At 41.2% G+C, this 18,892-nt stretch overlaps 1 protein-coding gene across 5 annotated transcripts in view; it reads right to left on the minus strand.

Annotated features, from left to right (window-relative positions):
• CYLD (CYLD lysine 63 deubiquitinase) overlaps positions 1-18,892 on the minus strand; it is a 134,820-nt gene that overhangs the window by 70,092 nt on the left and 45,836 nt on the right. For all 5 annotated transcript variants that reach the window (XM_068127095.2, XM_078785321.1, XM_068127096.2 and 2 more), the window contains exons 2-5: positions 14,457-14,703; positions 9,710-9,783; positions 8,501-8,726; positions 1,564-1,701 (exon numbers count right to left, since the gene is read on the minus strand). In XM_068127095.2, the coding sequence (XP_067983196.1) occupies positions 1,564-1,701; positions 8,501-8,726; positions 9,710-9,783; positions 14,457-14,663 (645 nt within the window). In that variant the 5' untranslated portion in view covers positions 14,664-14,703. The remainder of the gene's footprint in view (positions 1-1,563; positions 1,702-8,500; positions 8,727-9,709; positions 9,784-14,456; positions 14,704-18,892) is intronic.

Genomic DNA, 18,892 nt, shown 5'->3' on the forward strand with positions numbered 1-18,892 from the left:
AAATGAATGTAGAAGGAAGTAGAAGACGGGGAAGACCGAGAAAGACTTGGCTAAAGATGGTGGAAGAAGAAATGCGGGCAAGGGGGTTAACAAGGAGAGATGCAGAAAATAGGGCAAAATGGAGAAGATTGTCATGGGGACCGCAAGGCTAACCCCCGCTCTAGCAGGGAAAATGGCCTTTAAAATGCATGTTGTTGTTGTTGTTTTACGTTTGGGCACCATTAAAAACGGTGCATGAGAAACGACAAAAGGCTCGTAATGGGAGATAATCGTACACACCAACGCAAAAGAAGACTCATATGATCTCAAAAAATGTGATTAGCCGAAATAAAATCCCACGATAACTACAGCGGAACACAATAGGTTTGCCCGCGATTGGTCAAACCACGCGATATTCAAAACTACATTATTTGAGGGTTTTCTGTATTTTAATAAGCATTGACCTAACATCAACTGCAAAGTCATTTGTCGTCATTTTGTTCCAACTTTTCTCCCATTCGCAGCATGTTCCTTTTGTTTGGTGGTATTAATCTCTAGTGTTACTCTGGTTCAGTTGGAAATCCAAAATGTATCCCAGTGCTTTTTATGAATTCAGTGTTACAACAAATGCCACTGCAACTCCACCATAAAGATAACAATGAAACAGAAAACCAAATACTGCATTGGAGTCATCAGAAGGAACCAGAAGAAGTAAAGAGCAAAGATGGAGTCATCAGGAGAAACCTGGATAGGATTTGGGTTTCAGCTGCTCCCCCTCTACCCTCAAACCCATCCGAGTGCAGCCAAGTGAGCCTTACAGAAAAAAAAAATTCTGCAAGAATTCTGTTCTCCGAAGACAGATAAAGAAAGAGAAATAAAGAAGAAGCAAGAATTAGAACGAATAAAGAGAGATATTAAAAAGTAGAAAGAAATGTGAAAGGAACAAGGATCCCGAACTAACTCCTAGCCCTAGCTCCTTGCCCCCAACTCCTAGCCCCCAACTACTAGCCCTAGAAAGACATTGGGAAGAACCCAGAAAGACAGATTTCAGCATTTCTTCCTCAGGCAAAAACGCAGCAACAGTTACAAGCTACCAGAGGTCCATCAGCAGGGAAGCAAAATCCACACAGCATCAGGATATGGTACAATCATAATTAAACAGACAACCAAATACTGCATTGGAGTCATAAAAAGGAATGCTGAGATTAAGATCTGGTCATCAAAACAGTCTGGTGAATGATACTCCTCTACCCAGCCGACTGCTTCCTTTGCCATTCAATATGACAGACAAACAAACACTCAAATGGCCCCTCGTCAAGCACAAGAGGCCCGTTTACTCCGACTGAAATTCTTGTTTAAATTTATGGCCAGAGCTTTGAATGGTTCAAAAACAAATAATAATGCAAAATGGGGACAGTCATTATACAGTGACATCAAACAATGAAATACAATTCTCTGAGCACACTTCCACAGTTTGAGGAAAATAAAAAGGTGCAAAAGATATGTGCTAATGGCGGTACATTTTTGCAGGAAAGGCTGTATTGGTTCCAACATCAGATGTTCAGTGTTACTGCGGTAAAGTACCTGATCAATTCCAGAATCCACCCTCTTAATCTCAACAATGCGTTGGAAACCCACAAAAATTCCACAGTCTTCATCACATGTGAAGTAGCGATGCGTATGACAAGTCCCGTTGGTATTTCCTTTCCCTCTGTAACATTCCTAAAAAAGAGAAATACACAACTATGAGAAAAAAAAAAAAAGTTTTACAATCACTCACTTACTGTACACCAGCATGAACATACAAGAGGAATAATTATTTACCCTTCCAGTGAAGCTATGGTTAAACAATAAGGATGTACAAAGGAAAACAGGAACAAGAAAAAGTCATTTGACCGAGCACGCGTTATCTGCACCTCATTGCCATTATCCATCAATTCACTCGTTTTCAATCTACCAACCACATTGTCAACCATCAACTTAATCCAACTTAACATCCACATCCTTTTATGATTAACTTACAAACACCATATCATCTCGAGGTAAGGTATTTAGTCGGGTTACCAGGATAAAAGTTATCTATTTTTGATAGCTACCATGGAATCTTTAGCATGACAGCATGCTCCAAGATGCATCATCCCTAGCCAGAACTGCACCATAACGGCAGTCATCCAAAGCAAGCACAAATTTCATCAGAAAAAGCTCAGTTAACATCTCAGTCAAAAAAGAGAAGCAGATGCTTTAATAAATTTTCCAACCCCACATTTAAAGCAAACAAAGCGAAGTTATAGCTACCGCATATGAAAAGGACAAACACAGTGAAAATAATGCATCTAAACCAGCAATATTGCACCACATCCCTACTACTACTACTACTACGACTACTACTACTACTTCTATAATGGCCCCAAATGTTCCCACCATCTTGTATGGTCAGCCAGGGAACGTTTTTTTTAGCCCACGTCTATCACAAACTGACACACCAGAGCCAATGTTTGTAAAAAAAAAAAAAATGTGGCAGGAATTAGGAATTTGTTCAGGGTATCGGTGATAACTCGCCTATTCTTCACGGAAGACTGTGAAATTTTCAACATCAGCCAAAAACTAATGCTGGCATATTTAATGCCTTTCCCATGGATGACGCACGTATGTATCGATGCCTTGCACTGCGTGTTAAATACCAGAATGACAGTTTATAGCTGGGCCGGGATTCAAACGCAGGGAAAGCTCAAAGACGAGTGTACGTACCTGTAAGCTATCCCGCAGGCAAATTTCCAGTGCAGTACATTCTACCGTCCTTACAATTATAGCACAATTTCAGATCATAACAGTTATCTGAGAGAATGGCTGAGATTTACAACATGCTACAACAGGTTTCTCGAGAATGAAAGTGAATTTGTCAATACAAAAAAAATAAAAATAAAAATAAACACTTTTTATGTCCAGCTACAGGTATAAAAGTCCACCTGTTTGCTTTCAGCAGGTTCTTACGAAGGAATCAGGTCACCCTGTTTAGAGTTCCCATCTGAACCAATGACTCATGATGTTCAGAACCCAAATTCAAATCTTGTATAGTCTATGTATTTCCATTGTCAACTAATGTCCTTGTAATTTAAATTATAAAGTACACCAATGAATACCAATGTATTTGTCCTGCCTGTGATTTAAGCAAAACCTCGTCCATTGGTCTCGGACTAATATAAAAACCACAAATAAAGGCTTCAGCACACGCAGCACAAGACTGCGGCTTTGAATTCATTTTTCTATGTGCTTTCGATGTCAATACTTATCTCTCACTTGCAGTAAAGCTTCCTGTAATCTGCTGCTGGCTTTGTACCAACTGCTAATTGAGAAAACTGGACTTATTCATCCTTTCCACATTTTACCGCAGTCAAGCTTGGGAGTGGCCCAGGTGTTGGTCTGACATAGGTCAGAGGCGTTAAAATTACAAGGCCACTGTGTTTCTGACCATGAAATATTACATAGGCCTGCAGTACTGTTACGTAGGAGGGGAATCGGTTATTTATTAGAAGTTTACACTCTCAGTAACGATGTATTAATTATATCTAGCCCTGTATAAGAATAAGTCATCCTGGTTTTGAGGGCTGACAGGAGACGGCCTTGTAACCAGTAATCTTTAATACAAAAGTAGCGGTCTCGGCACGCCTGCATGCGTGTTCCTGCCTGCGTGCGTGTTCCTGCCTGCATGCGTGTTCCTGCCTGCATGCGTGTTCCTGCCTGCATGCGACCATGCATCCGTCTGTCAACAAATAATGGATTTATAGGCCGTACGTATGCTCACGATCCATTCAGATCGCCATCTTTTTATCAATCAGATGCTAGGTAATCTGCAAAAAGTATGATATAGTTGATTAAGGTGACGATGGATGGGCCGGTTTCAATTTACAGTTTAAAACAAAAACTCTTCCTCGTTCACCTTCTTCACTTTATAATAATGGTGAGTCTCATTCAATCCCGTTTCCATATCGATTAGATTCACAAAAAGCTTGCTATATTCAATACTTCGTCTTTCAACATTTACATTCAATTCAAAAAACAGTAATACATCACCCTATCAAACAGTATTTCTCATTATACACCTCCTTTTAAAGCATCACAAAGGAGCTCGCTCTACTTGCAACACAGCTGAGAAAAGGAACTGCATTTATTCGCACAATTTTTAAAGGGTGAAATAAAATTTTTCTTCATTTTCTCTGAAAAGCAGTTGGTCAAAGGACTATATTATCTATTTATTACGCAAGCAAAAATGGCAGAATTCCCCTCTTCCCATCTGCACTGTATTCTCCATGTGTGAGGGGTGGCGGACTAATACGACATGGTGCTTCACGGAGGGGAAGATGCAGATTACCTCAAAACTTCCTCTCACGTGCATACATACATTTATCTCTATAAGATTGGTATTCCCATCAGTGATTGTAGTGTCTATATATGGCCTTATCTTCTAGTGTCTATATATTATTGGAAGTGTCTATATATATATTATATGGAAGGTTAACAGGTCATGTTCTCCTTCTTGACGTCATGGGGAAGGGGAAGCTTCTCCTTCCCACACGGCGGCCGCTCTGGATCGGTGAGCAGGAGGTGTAACATTGGCCTTCGTCACACCGCTGATTGGCTACCATTGTCGCTATGCACGAATCCATTCCGGTTATCTGGTTTGAGTCCCACGGGTCGTGTCAAAACAACCTCAACCACCTGCCAAGTCCACGGTCCCGAGCAAGTTCCTAGGCTGTTTTGCCACGTTACAATGCTCATGGGACCATGAAATTAACCAGGTGAAGAGCTGATAGATGCCCGTAACTGATATAATTCAGCCGAGCAAAACGTTAGATCATGAGTACTGTCCAAAGCAGTTTGAACCGCACTCAAACTACACTGCAACCAGACAAAACCAACACAAAGCAGCCAGTACAAACGCAATTCACCCTGAGAAAGTGTATCTATTATAAAGAAACAATGGTCATGGAGAGGGATTACAAGAAGTAATAAGAATGAAGCAATCGCAAAAACAAAAGCAAACTAAAACGGCACTCTTCAACGTCACGACATCAAATGATATGCCTCCGCCCACATTATTGCATAATTATACATATTTGTACCAAGTTCGATTTAAATCCATTCAGCCGTTCTCAAGTATCACATATTTATCTGACATGACCTCTAACCTTTGATGCCGAAATCTAATCAGTTAATCTTTGCATCATAATATATACTTAGAGAAAGTTTGGTCAAACTCCCATCAGTGGTTCACACGTTAGCACAGTAACATAATTTTTACCTAATGGGACCTCTGACCTTTGCCCTCTTGACCCCATAATCCAATCCACTAATCTTTACATCATTATACATATTTGTACCAAGTTTGACTTGTCCGATGGCAGTTTCATCCCCTTGCAGGGCAATCATTCCAGGGCCAAAATGAGAGAAAGGGAGAGGTAGAGAGGTAGAGAGGTAGAGAGGTAGAGAGACAGACAGAGAGAGAGAGAGAGAGAGAGAGAGGAGAGAGAGAGAGAGAGAGAGAGAGAGAGAGAGAAAACACGGCTCGTCTGTGTGGTGTGAGTAAGCCGGTTGGCAGTTCAGCCTCACTGCAGGGCAAGTTCTGTGGCCAGAGAGAGAGAAGTGAAATTCAGCCTGACCTTCGCAAAGTGAAAACCAGCCTTCACTCTGAGATCACTTGCATCTTTCTCTTTTATCACTTCTGGCTCATGCCCTCATATCTCTTTTCCATTGGCGGCGAACAGACTGGTGGGTGGGATCATTTGGCCGCCACGGCTCCATCTTGAGCCATTACCGTTTCACCACGAGCTTCAACGGCAAAACCTTGAGCCATCTGATGTAAATTGGAAGCCTTTTGCCGGCTCTGTTTGGTGTACTCAACAGCCTCGAGATTTAGCCTCCTCAAAAACATTAAAACAGATTACAGAGCAAAGGACAATGAATGGGTTGTAAGGAATGGCGGTGTCTAGATACAGAGGTTGACAAGGAGAAGAACGTCTGTCTACACATTATAGCGACGCATACGCAACATCACAATTAATTACGTTACACTTATTCTAAAACACTCATTAAAAATAACTGTACTATACTAAGTATTCATCAACCCCGAGGCATCATTCTCACAACAAGGAGATGGGTTGCCAGGAGATGGACTTGTAACCAGTAATGCCGATGGAAGGCGTCTTGTTCTCCTTCTCGACACGGCGGGAAGAGGGAAGCTTCTCCCCACTACACAGGCACTCTGAATCGGCGAGCAGGTGGCACCACATTGGCCTGTGCCGCTGATCTGCGACACCACGGGTTGGCCGCTATTGTCAATACACACGAGTGCAGAACATTGGCTAGTGTTACGGATTCGTCACTTCCGTTGTTGTGGTTTTCATCCACTGTAAACATTTTTGATTCCATGTATTATTATTATTTGAGGGAAATAGCAATTATTATTGTCAAAAGGTTAAAAGGTTACTGTTTTAAATGAAACCGGAACCGTATGAAGAAGAAGAGGAAGAGGAGAAAAAGAAGGCGGAGCGAGTGGAGTCGGAGAAGAAGCATAGGTTTTGCGGTCTGGAGCGAACATTGGCGAACGACGGTCACGAGTGAACGTTGGGTTTCCCAGGAAAGGGATTCCTGCGACAGAGTTGTTAGCGCTGTGACAGATCAACCTGCGTGTCAGGTTTTGCGGTCGATTCCGAAGAGAATCGTTGGACTGCCGTTACGTCTCGAGAACGGGTTGTCGGCCATTTTGACTCGCGCGCTTTGAGCGTCGCGCAAGGTCTTTGCTTCGCTTCAGCCATTTTCACCGCACCAGACGTTGATCTGGTGTGGGTGTGTGTAACGTGGCTTTTGATTGGAAAATCTGTGTGTCGCCGACTGTGAGCCGTGGAACGTCCATACCCGAGGGTGTGATTTCCCAGTCGCCTGGAGGGCGCCTTTGGATTTCCCAGTCGCCTTGAGGGCGCCTTTGCGCAGCTTTGCGTCGCGTGACTGTGACTGTCATCCGAACGGGATTCTGGTCTCGATTGGACATCGTTATGCCGATCGCTGGAGCGGATCGACTTTGGCTTGAAGCCGGGATCGACTTTGCCTTGAAACCGGAATCAACGTGGGTTTGAAGCCGGAAAAGAGACATTGGGAATGTTCTTGTTTCACTCACTTGGAGCACAGTGAGTTATATATTACGAAACTGATGGTACCATCATAGGATATATATTGATTGTACTTTTGATTACTATTATTGTTGTACTGTTATTCTTGTGTGATCTTAATACAATATTTGTTTGTTGGTAACAATTGGTGTGGCTTCACCATTGATCTTTGACATACAGAATAACACATTTTTCTGCCGTGACTCCTCGCGGGGCTCGGAGGTACACCGTGACCAGGGGGTTGAGGAGCACGTAACACTAGCGGCTGATGGGAAACATCTCAGGAGGCAAGGGAAGTGAAGGAAGGGGTGTGCTAGTGGCTATTGGAGAGAAGGACTGGGAGAGACATTTTGAGTGCAACGTTTTCAGAGAGGCTGCACACTTAGCCTTGCTGCAGGTCCTCCTGCTGTGAGCGCTGCCGCTCCTATGGACATCACTGACTGTGTGTGAGATTGACTGTGGGCCCTTAATGTCCTTTATTTTTATGCCTTGTTAAATGTTATTTGATTACCGTAAAAGGATATATATCTGTCTTCTTGTGCAGAGGCTCGTTCCATTTGTTTTGTCCTGCCTCAATAAACTACACTCATTTCATAAGACGCGCGCCCATTTTGCATCCGCATCATGCTTCACCATGTAAATTCAGTTAGGTACATTGAATAATCCAAATGAGTTCAACTGAATTAATATTGATCCTGATAGCGAACGTGTTGAGACACAATCGTTGCTCATGGTGCCCAGTGTTAAATTTGGCCTAAAGCCGAAGTGATTGCTTCAGCGTTTTTCAGCTCCACATCCAACTGGTTAATGGTTGTGGCGAGGGGCTGCAAATACCACCATGCGTTGTCAACATTGGAAATTTGGACTTTAGTGACCCACATGTGCCAAAGATTTGTGATACTAGCAGCTTCCATAGACATGTATCTATGCCTGCGCATGGGTTTAATTTACTATGCAGTTGCCATTCTTCACAAGCAATGTCCTAAACATGATAAAATGGTACACTATGATGTAAAGCAAAATAAAAGAAAGCCTTAGTTTACTGCACATAAAGAAAAGCAAATGGTATTGTTTTGAATCATTGGACACATAGCAATGAAGTGATCATACCATTGCACAGGCTACATGGTTGGTAAATCACAAGACAACAGCATAGCAAAACGGCAGCATAATCAGGAGAATTATGCCGTGCTGTCTGTCGCTGGCCTGCATGGTCACCTTTATGACATATTTTTTAATCAGATTAGTGCCAGAACAAGGTACCTTTTCTTCATCCTGAAGTTATTAAAATATAATTGATACCATGCAAAATGAACAATTTCAACAATGCAATAAAATGATGTAATCAAACTGCTCACCAGCAGCTCAATGCCAAAGAGGGTACCCGAGAAAGCCACATCATCTAGAGGGCCCCGAAAGCGGATGACACCCCGTGCCATGCCTGTGGGTAGCTCAATAACGGCGTGGGCATTCAGCTGAGCCTTCGTTATCAAGGAGAGACGTACTTTGTCATTAACAATCTGCAACCGTTCCACGAAAGATGGTATTCCAAGCAACACTTGCGCAGTCTCCTCATCAATTTCCCTGTAAGCCAAAGAGGTACCAGTTTGGTTCCCTTGATCTATGGGCTGTTATATTCTTGGTTAAATATGTCTCAAAGTAAATGCAATAAAAACAGGTCACAATTAAATAAATAAAAATTAATATACTGATAAAAGCAGACAAGTAGGATGAGGAAGAAGATGCATTGTGTTAAATAGTATTGATTCAAAGATTAAAGAGAATAATGAAACAAGACCAACAGTCTAACAACAGCGTAGCCAGGCTTGGATATGCTGAGTAGAGGATCTGCTGTTCCCCTGTCATGTGACCAGATCCTCAGCTCTGATTGGTGGACGTTTGTGAAGGGCATACATACACACATCGGACGGACAGACAAACGCTGTTCCAGACAGTACTGCCCTACGGGCTATGCCGTAAAAGTACTTTAATATGAAATTGGAAAATTTTAAGAAATAAAACTAAAAGAACCAAGTACGATTAATTTTGAAGCCACCTTTCAATCTTCTGACAACAATTAAACCAAAAAAAATTAAGTATAAACATGATTTGAGATATACCTATAACCCAACTTTTCCCACCCTCCCTTTCCCACCCCCCTCCCCCGCCCCTACCTTTCCCCGCTCACTGTTCGTATGAAGATTAAAATATATATATTTCAAAGCCCCTTAAATAACTACCTTTAGTTTATAATGATTAAAAGAAACACTAATGAAATAAATTTAAGGTTAAACTTTCCAAAGAGAAAAACAATTGAAAAAAAGCTTCTTAATTTTGATCAATAGGCTCTCATCCCTTCCAAACCCCAACCCTTTACCCCCTGTCACAGTACCATCCATTTATATAATAATCACATGATCGTTGGCAAGCCAACACAGCTGCAAACATGAAATGCTGCAGAGACAAAAGAGACAAGAAGTATAAACAAGTCCAAAAAGAAAAACAACATTACAAATTACTCATGGATAATCAAAATGGACATTTGACTGATTTTAATAAAGACCCACCTGAGATCTTTGGAATAAACTTTGAGAATTGTGTCAGGAAAATCAATCAAAGTCACATCAAGCGTTGACCAACCCTGAAAAACAACAAAATGAAGCGCACCAAATATAATTGAGATCAAATAAACTTTTCCTTCTTCAAAAACTATCCACAATTAAGTTGCCTTTTTATTTGGGATTGTAACAACATTATTCATTACTCTTGAAAAATCTTCTACAAGAACAAAAAGGTAGAAGCAGAACAACAACAAAAAAATATTAAAGTCTTCCGAGATGATGATAAGAAGTAAAACTGCAGTAAAAGCAGATAAACATTATCAAGAAGCAGATGATTTGTCGTATCATGGCCTCCATGTAACATCAAATGAGACAACTGCAAAGGGTGTGGCACAACTTAAGTGTGAGAACAAAATTAAAACAATCAAAATAAATGTGATGAGGGAACAAAATGCAGGAATAGCATATCCATTTTAGTGACACCATTAGAGTTGGCGTGTTCCGAACAACCTTTGAGGATTAATTGCAAACTACACATCGAATGAATTCGGTTTTTATGGATTTAGAGAGCAACGTATTCATGTGTGAATCGAGCATACACAACAATGAAGGGAGAATCCATCCTGCTTACACAACAGAGATTTGATGTGATTGAGGATTTAAGAAGCAGCAACCTTTCACTACATTACCACAAACTGACTTCACTTACCACCAGATTCATTGTCAGCTTTGGAAAAACAAGAATCTGAGCAGTTTCCTGTTTATTAGCGTGGGAGACAGGCTTTTTCAATCAATATGCACGAGTGTGTGTGTGCGTGTGCATGTGTCCAGGCCTTCATTTTATTACCATTTAAGCTTTTGTCACGAAACTTTCAACAAATTTTGACGATGAGAATATGGAGAAGATATTTACTAATTGGGTCAAAATGTGATAGGGCAAAGTCAAAGTATGTACTGTAACTTTAAATAGTTCTTATTAGTCCAACCACAGTACGTCAAGCGTGAAACCCTAGGTTTTCTTTTAGGTCTTGGAGACCAGTTCCAGGAATGTGGCTGCAAGGGGAACACTGATTACATGGACGTCCCTCCCTGTAAACTGTTTGTTTCTCAGCAGGGAAAATGATCAAAAAGTGTTCAGGTCTTCTTAGATAACTGCAGATTGATAAATGATAATGGTATTAAATGGTACATAATGATAGCACATCAAATGCGAGACAGCCGTTTTTTTTTTTTTTTATCGCTTCAGTGTTTATTTATTTACCATTGAGCTTCAGTGTCTGTCTAGGCCTTAACTTTTTACCATCTGTGCTTTTATCATCAAATATTCAAAATATCTTTATTATGAGAATATGGAGAAGACAAATGAACAAAATGTACAAATATATATTTTTCAGCTGTTGATTTCGGTAAGTTTAGTTGGAGTGCAAAGTGGACGCGGACGGGCTTTGCATTTTGCGATGCTTTATATATACGTATTTATTTTTCACACCACCAGAAAGAGAACTGTTCCTGAAGTTGAGCAAGCACAAACCTTTAAAGTTTTTATTTGACTGTTGTATTAGATGCTGCTGAGAAAAGGGAAATAAAGATGAAGTCCTCCGTTCGTTGATATGGTGGGCATTGTTTCTGCCAATGGTCGTTATCGCCATTTGGAGGTTTTTTTTTTTTTTAGACGGTGGGAGGAAGTTCTCCCAGAACTCAAAATCTCCATCTCCTTTTTCGGTAAAGAATCATTATTCATGAACCAGATTGTGAAACTTTATTCTCATAGATTCATTCCAAGCGCACTTTTCACAATCTTCACTGAACTTCCTCTGACAGCCTCCACTTACAGCTCGCCTGTAGTGATATTCCCTGGAATGCTTTTTAAATGCTCAGTCAGGGTTTTCTTGATCATCCCTGTTGCTCTGACCACCATTGGTACAATTTCAACTTTCGTCAATTTCCAAGTCCTCTTGACCTCATTTTTCATCGACTCCTGGTATTGTACACCGCTCCTTTCCGATTCCATCTCCTGGCACTGCATGACGTCATCGTGCTGAAAGAGAGTACTCAGCTTTCACTCCAGTTTATTTCTTTCATGGTTTCTTGTTTGTTTGGCTTTGCGATATCTCAGCCATCCTTTGAGCTCGGAAGCTGAAATTTGGGCACAATAGCGAGCACAAGCTTTGGCAAAAAGGGTGCGCTTTGTTTTTTGATTAATCATTTAATGGATTCATCACTTAATTAGTATCGATTAATTAAGTACTTATTTATTTCCTTTCTCATCTGGGCAATATCTCAGGCACCTTTTTAGATACAAAGCTGATATTTGCACATGACAATAACCAAGTGATTTGGCTGTATAGGGTATTTTTTATTTACTGATTAATCAAAAAAAAAATTCGATTAATGACCTATTTAATTAATTTTCAAAAACTTACAGCTTCGGATGAAACACTGGTGGTTGAGGTATGCTATTAGCCATTTGATTAGGAAATTATTTTACGATTACTATTCATTGATTTTAATTACGCAATTGATCAATCAATTATTGTACACCTCTCCCTCCCAATACTCTCCAATACAATACAACCTCTCCCTCCCAAAGGCAGCAGGAAGGGCATCCGGCCGTTAAACATTGCTTCAAAAAGGGGACCAAAAAAACAACAACAACCACGGTGCCCGAAAAAGGCCAACCCCCGCTTTGCGGGGAAAAATGGCCTCTAAAGGTGGGTTTTTTTTTTCTCCCTCCCAATACTGTCTCGATGTGCTGCATGGCAGTATCGCCGGTGCTGAAGGCGCCCCAGCAATGCCGCGCTGGAGGATGTTATTTATCTATTTGGCATTGGGGCGGTGTACTTTGAATGTATCTGTACTTGTTTGATCATTTTCCTGGTTTCTTCAGCATTTCGTCCAAAGTCATTAGGAACTGAAAACTCGATCAACAATGTTGACTTTTCCTTTTTGCGTTTGAGCACTATGTCCAGATGCATTCTGTACTGCATCATGACACTTTGCACATAATGGACCAAATGCATGGCTGATGGGCAACATCGCACAAACACCTTCAATAATTCATGCTATGATCTATTAATCTCCGAATAATGTGAATTATGCAGATCTTCCCTTATCTTTGAAAATAACTTTTAAGCAAGAGGGGTGCCGCATGTTTACCCTGTGTGCAGCAAAGACCACTTGACAAATCTTCAACCAAGTCTTGGTTAAGTTAATTCAAGTGGGCAGAACAGCTGCGGTGATGTACAATTATTTTCCAATCTGCTCGATCTTGTTACCTCCGCCCTCCGAAGATGGACGGAGGTTATGTTTTCACCTGTCCGTCTGTTTCTCTGTAAGCAGGATATCTGAAAAAGTTATGGGTGGATTCGCACAAACTTGGTGGACAGGTTGGTATGTGACAAGGACTAATTGATACGATCTCCGAAAAGATCTGGATACTAATCCAAGAATCTTTAAAGTGATTTTTCACCGTTGAGGGATAGTACTAAAAACGATATATAGCACGATATTTGAAAATGTTATGGAGGGGTTATGACAAAACTTGGTGGATGTGTTGGGGGGGTAGGTGACAAGAACAAGCCAATTCCATTTTGGTTAAGGTACAGATGCAGATCCGGCCTATCAGTGGGATAAAAAGCATAAACTGTTCTGCCTGGCGGAGGTATGCGTTCTACCTAGTGCCATTGTAATTGCTTCTGTTCCACTCAGACAAAGTGTTCTTTCTGCACTGCATCTTTCCACCTTGTCTTTAGTTTTCCCCTTCTACATTATACTATGCTCCCACACTGAATGTTATACTATGCTCCCATCCTCCCACCCTGAAATCCCACCTCCCACCTCCGATCCTCCCACCCTGGCTCCCTCCCTGAATGTTATACTATGCTCCCATCCTCCCACCCTGAATTCCAGTTAACCCATAATTATTAATGATACCTACTATGTTGGGTTCTTGACATGCCTGAATCTTCTATAAACTTGAAAAAATTGTGACCAATCCTGCACAGCAGGAGACGTGGTTTCGCAATCACTTCAGTGTGTGTCTCTGTGTGTCTCTGTGTGTCTCTGTGTGTCTCTGTGTGTCCGAGCTGTACTTTTTTTTTTTACTATTTGAGCTATTGTCATAAAATTTTCACCAAAGCTTTATGATGATAATACAGAGAAGGCAAATTAAAATTTTGTCAAAAGGTCAAAAGTCAACATCACATAAAATCATCAATTTTCATCCAATTGACATGAAATTTTAAGAAATTGCATATTAGGTCACTGAATTGGTTTATCAATCGAAAGCTAGAAGCTGATTGTTTTTTTTTGTTTGTTTTAGATCAAAAGGTCAAGGTTGCATAAAATCATCAATTTTCATCCAATTGACCAGGAATTTAAAGAATTTGCATTATTTCTGTTGCTATGTTCTGCTATTATCCTTGAATAGGATTGCTGTTTGATTCATTCCACTCTGTTGACCTATTATTTGCATTCCTTTTGGTTTCCAGCCTGTTCATCTGACTCGCTCCAAATGTGAGAGAATGTTCGACTCACTCCAAATGTTCCTAAAATTGTAGCTCACATCTACCTGCAAGAAATGATCATTCACTATATTAGCATTTATTGAGCGCAGCTGCCTATTGTCTTCAATTCTACCTTTTATGCTCCATTACGTAGCTGTCCATAAACCCAGTTATTTGCGAGGAAGGCTGATGATCCAAACAAACCCTAACATATGTTGAGCTAAAATAATAGTAATAATAAGGCTCACGTAGGTGTCGAACGAGTGCTCTGTGTCCGTCATGACACAAACACAGCCTTTGTAGCAAATGTTCTTGGTGTTTGGCTTGACATCACATCGCATTGCTTCAGTATGGCGAAGCAGCAGGAAGTAGTGAAGAGTACCGTGCCGTTTCGTTGGGGCACTGCTCTTAACTGCTGCCGTGGAGCCCACACTATAGTGCTGAACCTTATGCATGGTTCTTGGCTCCCTTCCAGCAGTGGGTACTTGGGTAAGTCTGTCATTAGAGAGAGGTATAAGAAATGTTTTCCATCAACACAGCAAAACATCAAACTCTAATGAACATTCTTACACTGTTATACGTTTGTTGTCCTTTTTACTCTTGTGATTCAAACACCAACTACTCTAATCAATTGTCACCTTGGAACCACAACATAGACTTCCATGAATATAGAAATTATTTCAACATATGTACAACTTATTTACATATATACAACATATTTTACATAATACAACTTATTCACACAATAGTATTTTTGTATATTTTAGGGTTCTTTATTACTGTATTTGAATACAGCAAGTATCAACCATTATCCTGTGTTTTGCCTAATTCTTCCTGTGTCACAATATATGTATGTGTGTATAAATATTATTTATTTATTTATTTATATATATATATATATATATATATATATATATATATATATATATATATATATATATATATATATATATATACTAGCTGAGGTACCCGGCTTCGCCCGGGTTGAATAAGAATAATACAAATATATGATGAAAAGAACATGTATATTTTAGAGCAATATCACAGTACATTTCCTCCATGACGTTTTGTCAATTTTCAATTTCTCAAAACCTCTTGGTATACATTTCTGGTTTTCTTACTTGGTGCCAAGTCATAAAGATTGCTTGGTTTTCCAATAGATATATATATATATATATAGATATATATATATATATATATATATATATATATATATATATATATATATATATATAGAGAGATATATATATATATATATATATATATATATATATATATATATATATATATATATATATATATATATATATATATATAGAGATATATATACATATATATATATATATAGAGATATAGAGATATAGATAGATAGATATATATATATATATATATATATATATATATATATATATATATATATATATATATATATATATATGTATGTCGCCCCGCCGTTAGTGTTAAATTCTTGTGAACCCGCTTGTGGCTATACAGTCCGAGTGCCGATTTGCATCGGCGTCCACAAGTTGTACAAATCCATTTAGAGTCGGCAGGCACCGGTTGTCGCTCGCGTTCCTTACGTTTTCTGCGGGCTTCTTTGGCGGCATCTATACGACCCTTTTCCGCGAAGTCACATCGTGTATGGATCAAGATACGCCATTTCGGTGGATCACTGGACAGAGCTAGTAAATTGTCGAGCGGGATGTCACGTTCTTTCAAATGTGCACGCGGTGTATCCTTGAAACGCAGTTTGGGCCGGCCCACTGATCTCTCTCCTTCGTGCAGTTCTCCCATAAAAATAAAACGTGGGATCCTGTCTGCGTCCATCCTCATCACATGGCCGACCCAACAGAGCTGGGCCTTTTGCAGGGTGCATGTGATGGATTGCATTTCAGCTCGCTCGAGTACTTCTGTATCCAGCACGAGATCGGACCAATGGGTGCCTAGAATTTGTCGTAGGCATCGGGAGTGAAAGCCATTCAGTCTGCGAAGGTGGCATGCATAGCAATTCCAAGATTTGGCTCCATACAGGAGAGAGGGGATGACAACTGCTTTGTACACGGCCAATTTTATGTTCACTTTAAGCCCACGTTCTTTCCAGACTCTGCTGTGGAGTCCGGCAAACGAAACACTCGCTTTGCGGATTCTTTGGTCGATTTCCTTGTCCATGGTTGCGGTATTCGATAAGCACGTGCCCAGGTACGTGAATTATTTTGACTGACAATACGTGATCCCCGTTCGTAATTGCTGGTTCAACGTACGGGCTTCCCGGCGCTGGTTGATACAAAACCACAGTCTTTTGCAAACTGATAACCAGACCAAACACCTCCATGGCCTCAGCAAAACGGTCAACGATACGCTGCATTACCTCGTGTGTGGGCAATCAAGGCTGTATCATCGGCAAACAGCAGGTCACGTATTACCATGGTCTTGGTCTTTGTGTAGGCTTTTAGACGTCGGAGGTTGTAGAGGTTTCCGGCAGCACAAGAACGGACGTGTACGCCAGGCTCCAGATCATTCGAGGCACGCTCGATAGCTGCCGCTAGATAGAGCCCAAACATGGTTGGCGCAAGCACACAGCCTTGTTTTACTCCCGTCGTAATGCTGAATACGTCCGTCTCATCCCCGTCTACCGCCACTTTGCCTCTCATTTTGTCGTGAAAACTCCGCAGCAACAAGATGAAGTGGTCTGGACATCCATAGCGAGCAAGAAGTTTCCAGAGTGTGTCTCTGTTCACCGTGTCGAAGGCCTTCATCAGGTCGACAGAGACCATGTACAAATCCTGGTTTTGTTCCATTGCTTTTTCCTGGATTTGCCTCGCTGCGAACACCATATCAATTGTGCTCCTATTTGAACAGAAACCGGACTGTGATTCCGGAAGCGTTGCCTCACTGATATTGTCCACCAGTCGATTGAGCAGCAGTTTCGCGAAGACTTCGCCTGTTATGCTCAACAACGAGATTCCGCGGTGGTTTCCACAATCTGAGCGATCGCCCTTTCCTTTGAACAAAGTGATTAATTTTGTGTCACGCCATTCTTGAGGAACATCCCCGGCCTCCCAAATTTCATTGAGCAACACCGACAACGCTGTAACCAGATCGTGGCCTCAATACTTCAACAGCTCGATCGGAATACCGTCCGAACCAGGGGCTTTTCCACATTTAACCTGTTTCACAGCTTTTGCGATTTTGTCTAGTGTTGGTGGATGTGCCAGGTGGTTCTGAATTGGACGCTGATCGATTTCGTTGATCACCGAATCATGAACTATCGATGATCTGATCAGAAGGTCGGAGAAGTGGCTTCGCTAGCGTGCGAGGATCAGCGATTTGTCAGTAAGTAGTTCACCGTCCAGTGTCTTCATCGGGAAAGTACCGTTTCGTTTGGGTCCGTAAACCGTTTTCAGACCGGAGAAAAAGTTGTGGTACTCCTTTCGCTCTGCATAGCCTTGGATCTTGTTTGCTTTCTCGGCCCACCAAATATCTTTCAGCTTGCGGATGCATTTGGTTGCATCACTACGAAGAGTTCGGAACTGCTGTCTATCAGCGCGACTGCCGGTCGACAGTGCTTTCTGATGGGCAGCGTTTTTTCGCGTCCAGGAGCTCACGTAACGATTCATTAGATTCGTCAAACCAGTCGTTGCGTGTCCTCGTTTTTGATGGAATTGTGTCGGCCGCAGCCTTCAGGATAGCCTGCTTGAAACTTGACCATGACGAGTCTACCATTTGAGACATTTCCGTTGAGACTTTATTTACATACTCAACGCGGAGAGATTCACTTGTCACCAGTTGACGCACATCGATTCTCGGCTGACGCTTTTGACCAGCAGAACGATGTTGCCGAGCGATTCAAAGCCGTAACTTGCTCCTAACCAGCAGGTGATCTGTCCAGCATTCAGCTCCATGCATAACGCGTGTTAACTCGTTATGACAGACAGACAGACGCCTCAGATCATCAATTTGGATCAAGACCAGGTCAAGTCAATCTACCGTGTCACTATATATATATATATATATATATATATATATATATATATACTGTACGTGTGTGTGTGTGTGCGTGTGCATATATATATATATATATATATATATATATATATATATTGTTGTGGATATGAGAATGGTTTTTTATTTATTTTATTGTTGTGGTAAAATGTTGTTGTAAAAGGTTGTTGTAAAATATCACCCCTCCTCCCTCCGTTTGTGGTTGTATAAAGGTCAAAGGGCGTTCCCGTAGTTAGTCCATAAAACATACATGCAGGACACGATATATCTTTTTTGACAGTTATATCCTTATTATGTGTATTAGCGTAAGGCTGTGTCTTCCATTAATTGAAATACTCCATTGCACCAGTGAAAGAGAATAGATCCCCTTTCCTTCCCATCCCCAAAAATCTCCATTTCATATTACATCCCCTCTCGTCATTGCCGAGCCTCGATTGCCCATATTACCTCCCCTCCAATAACCGCCATTGGCCACGAGGCAGGGTTGGGGAAGAAAGGCGTGTCTCCACCTCGTCATAGAGGGGAGGAGTGAGCCAGCCCCACTCGACCAACCATGAGCCAGGGGTTTGGCTAGAGAGGGCGGAGGAAGAGCGATCGGGGAGGTTCGCAAAGGTTGAGGGGCGGGGGCCTATATAACCCAAGGCAGGGCGTGTCCAAAGAGAGATGCACTTTGAGCTGAGAC

This window comes from Myxine glutinosa, chromosome 10 (genome assembly GCF_964187855.1).
Source record: "Myxine glutinosa chromosome 10, kmMyxGlut1.1, whole genome shotgun sequence".
Taxonomy (NCBI): domain Eukaryota; kingdom Metazoa; phylum Chordata; class Myxini; order Myxiniformes; family Myxinidae; genus Myxine; species Myxine glutinosa.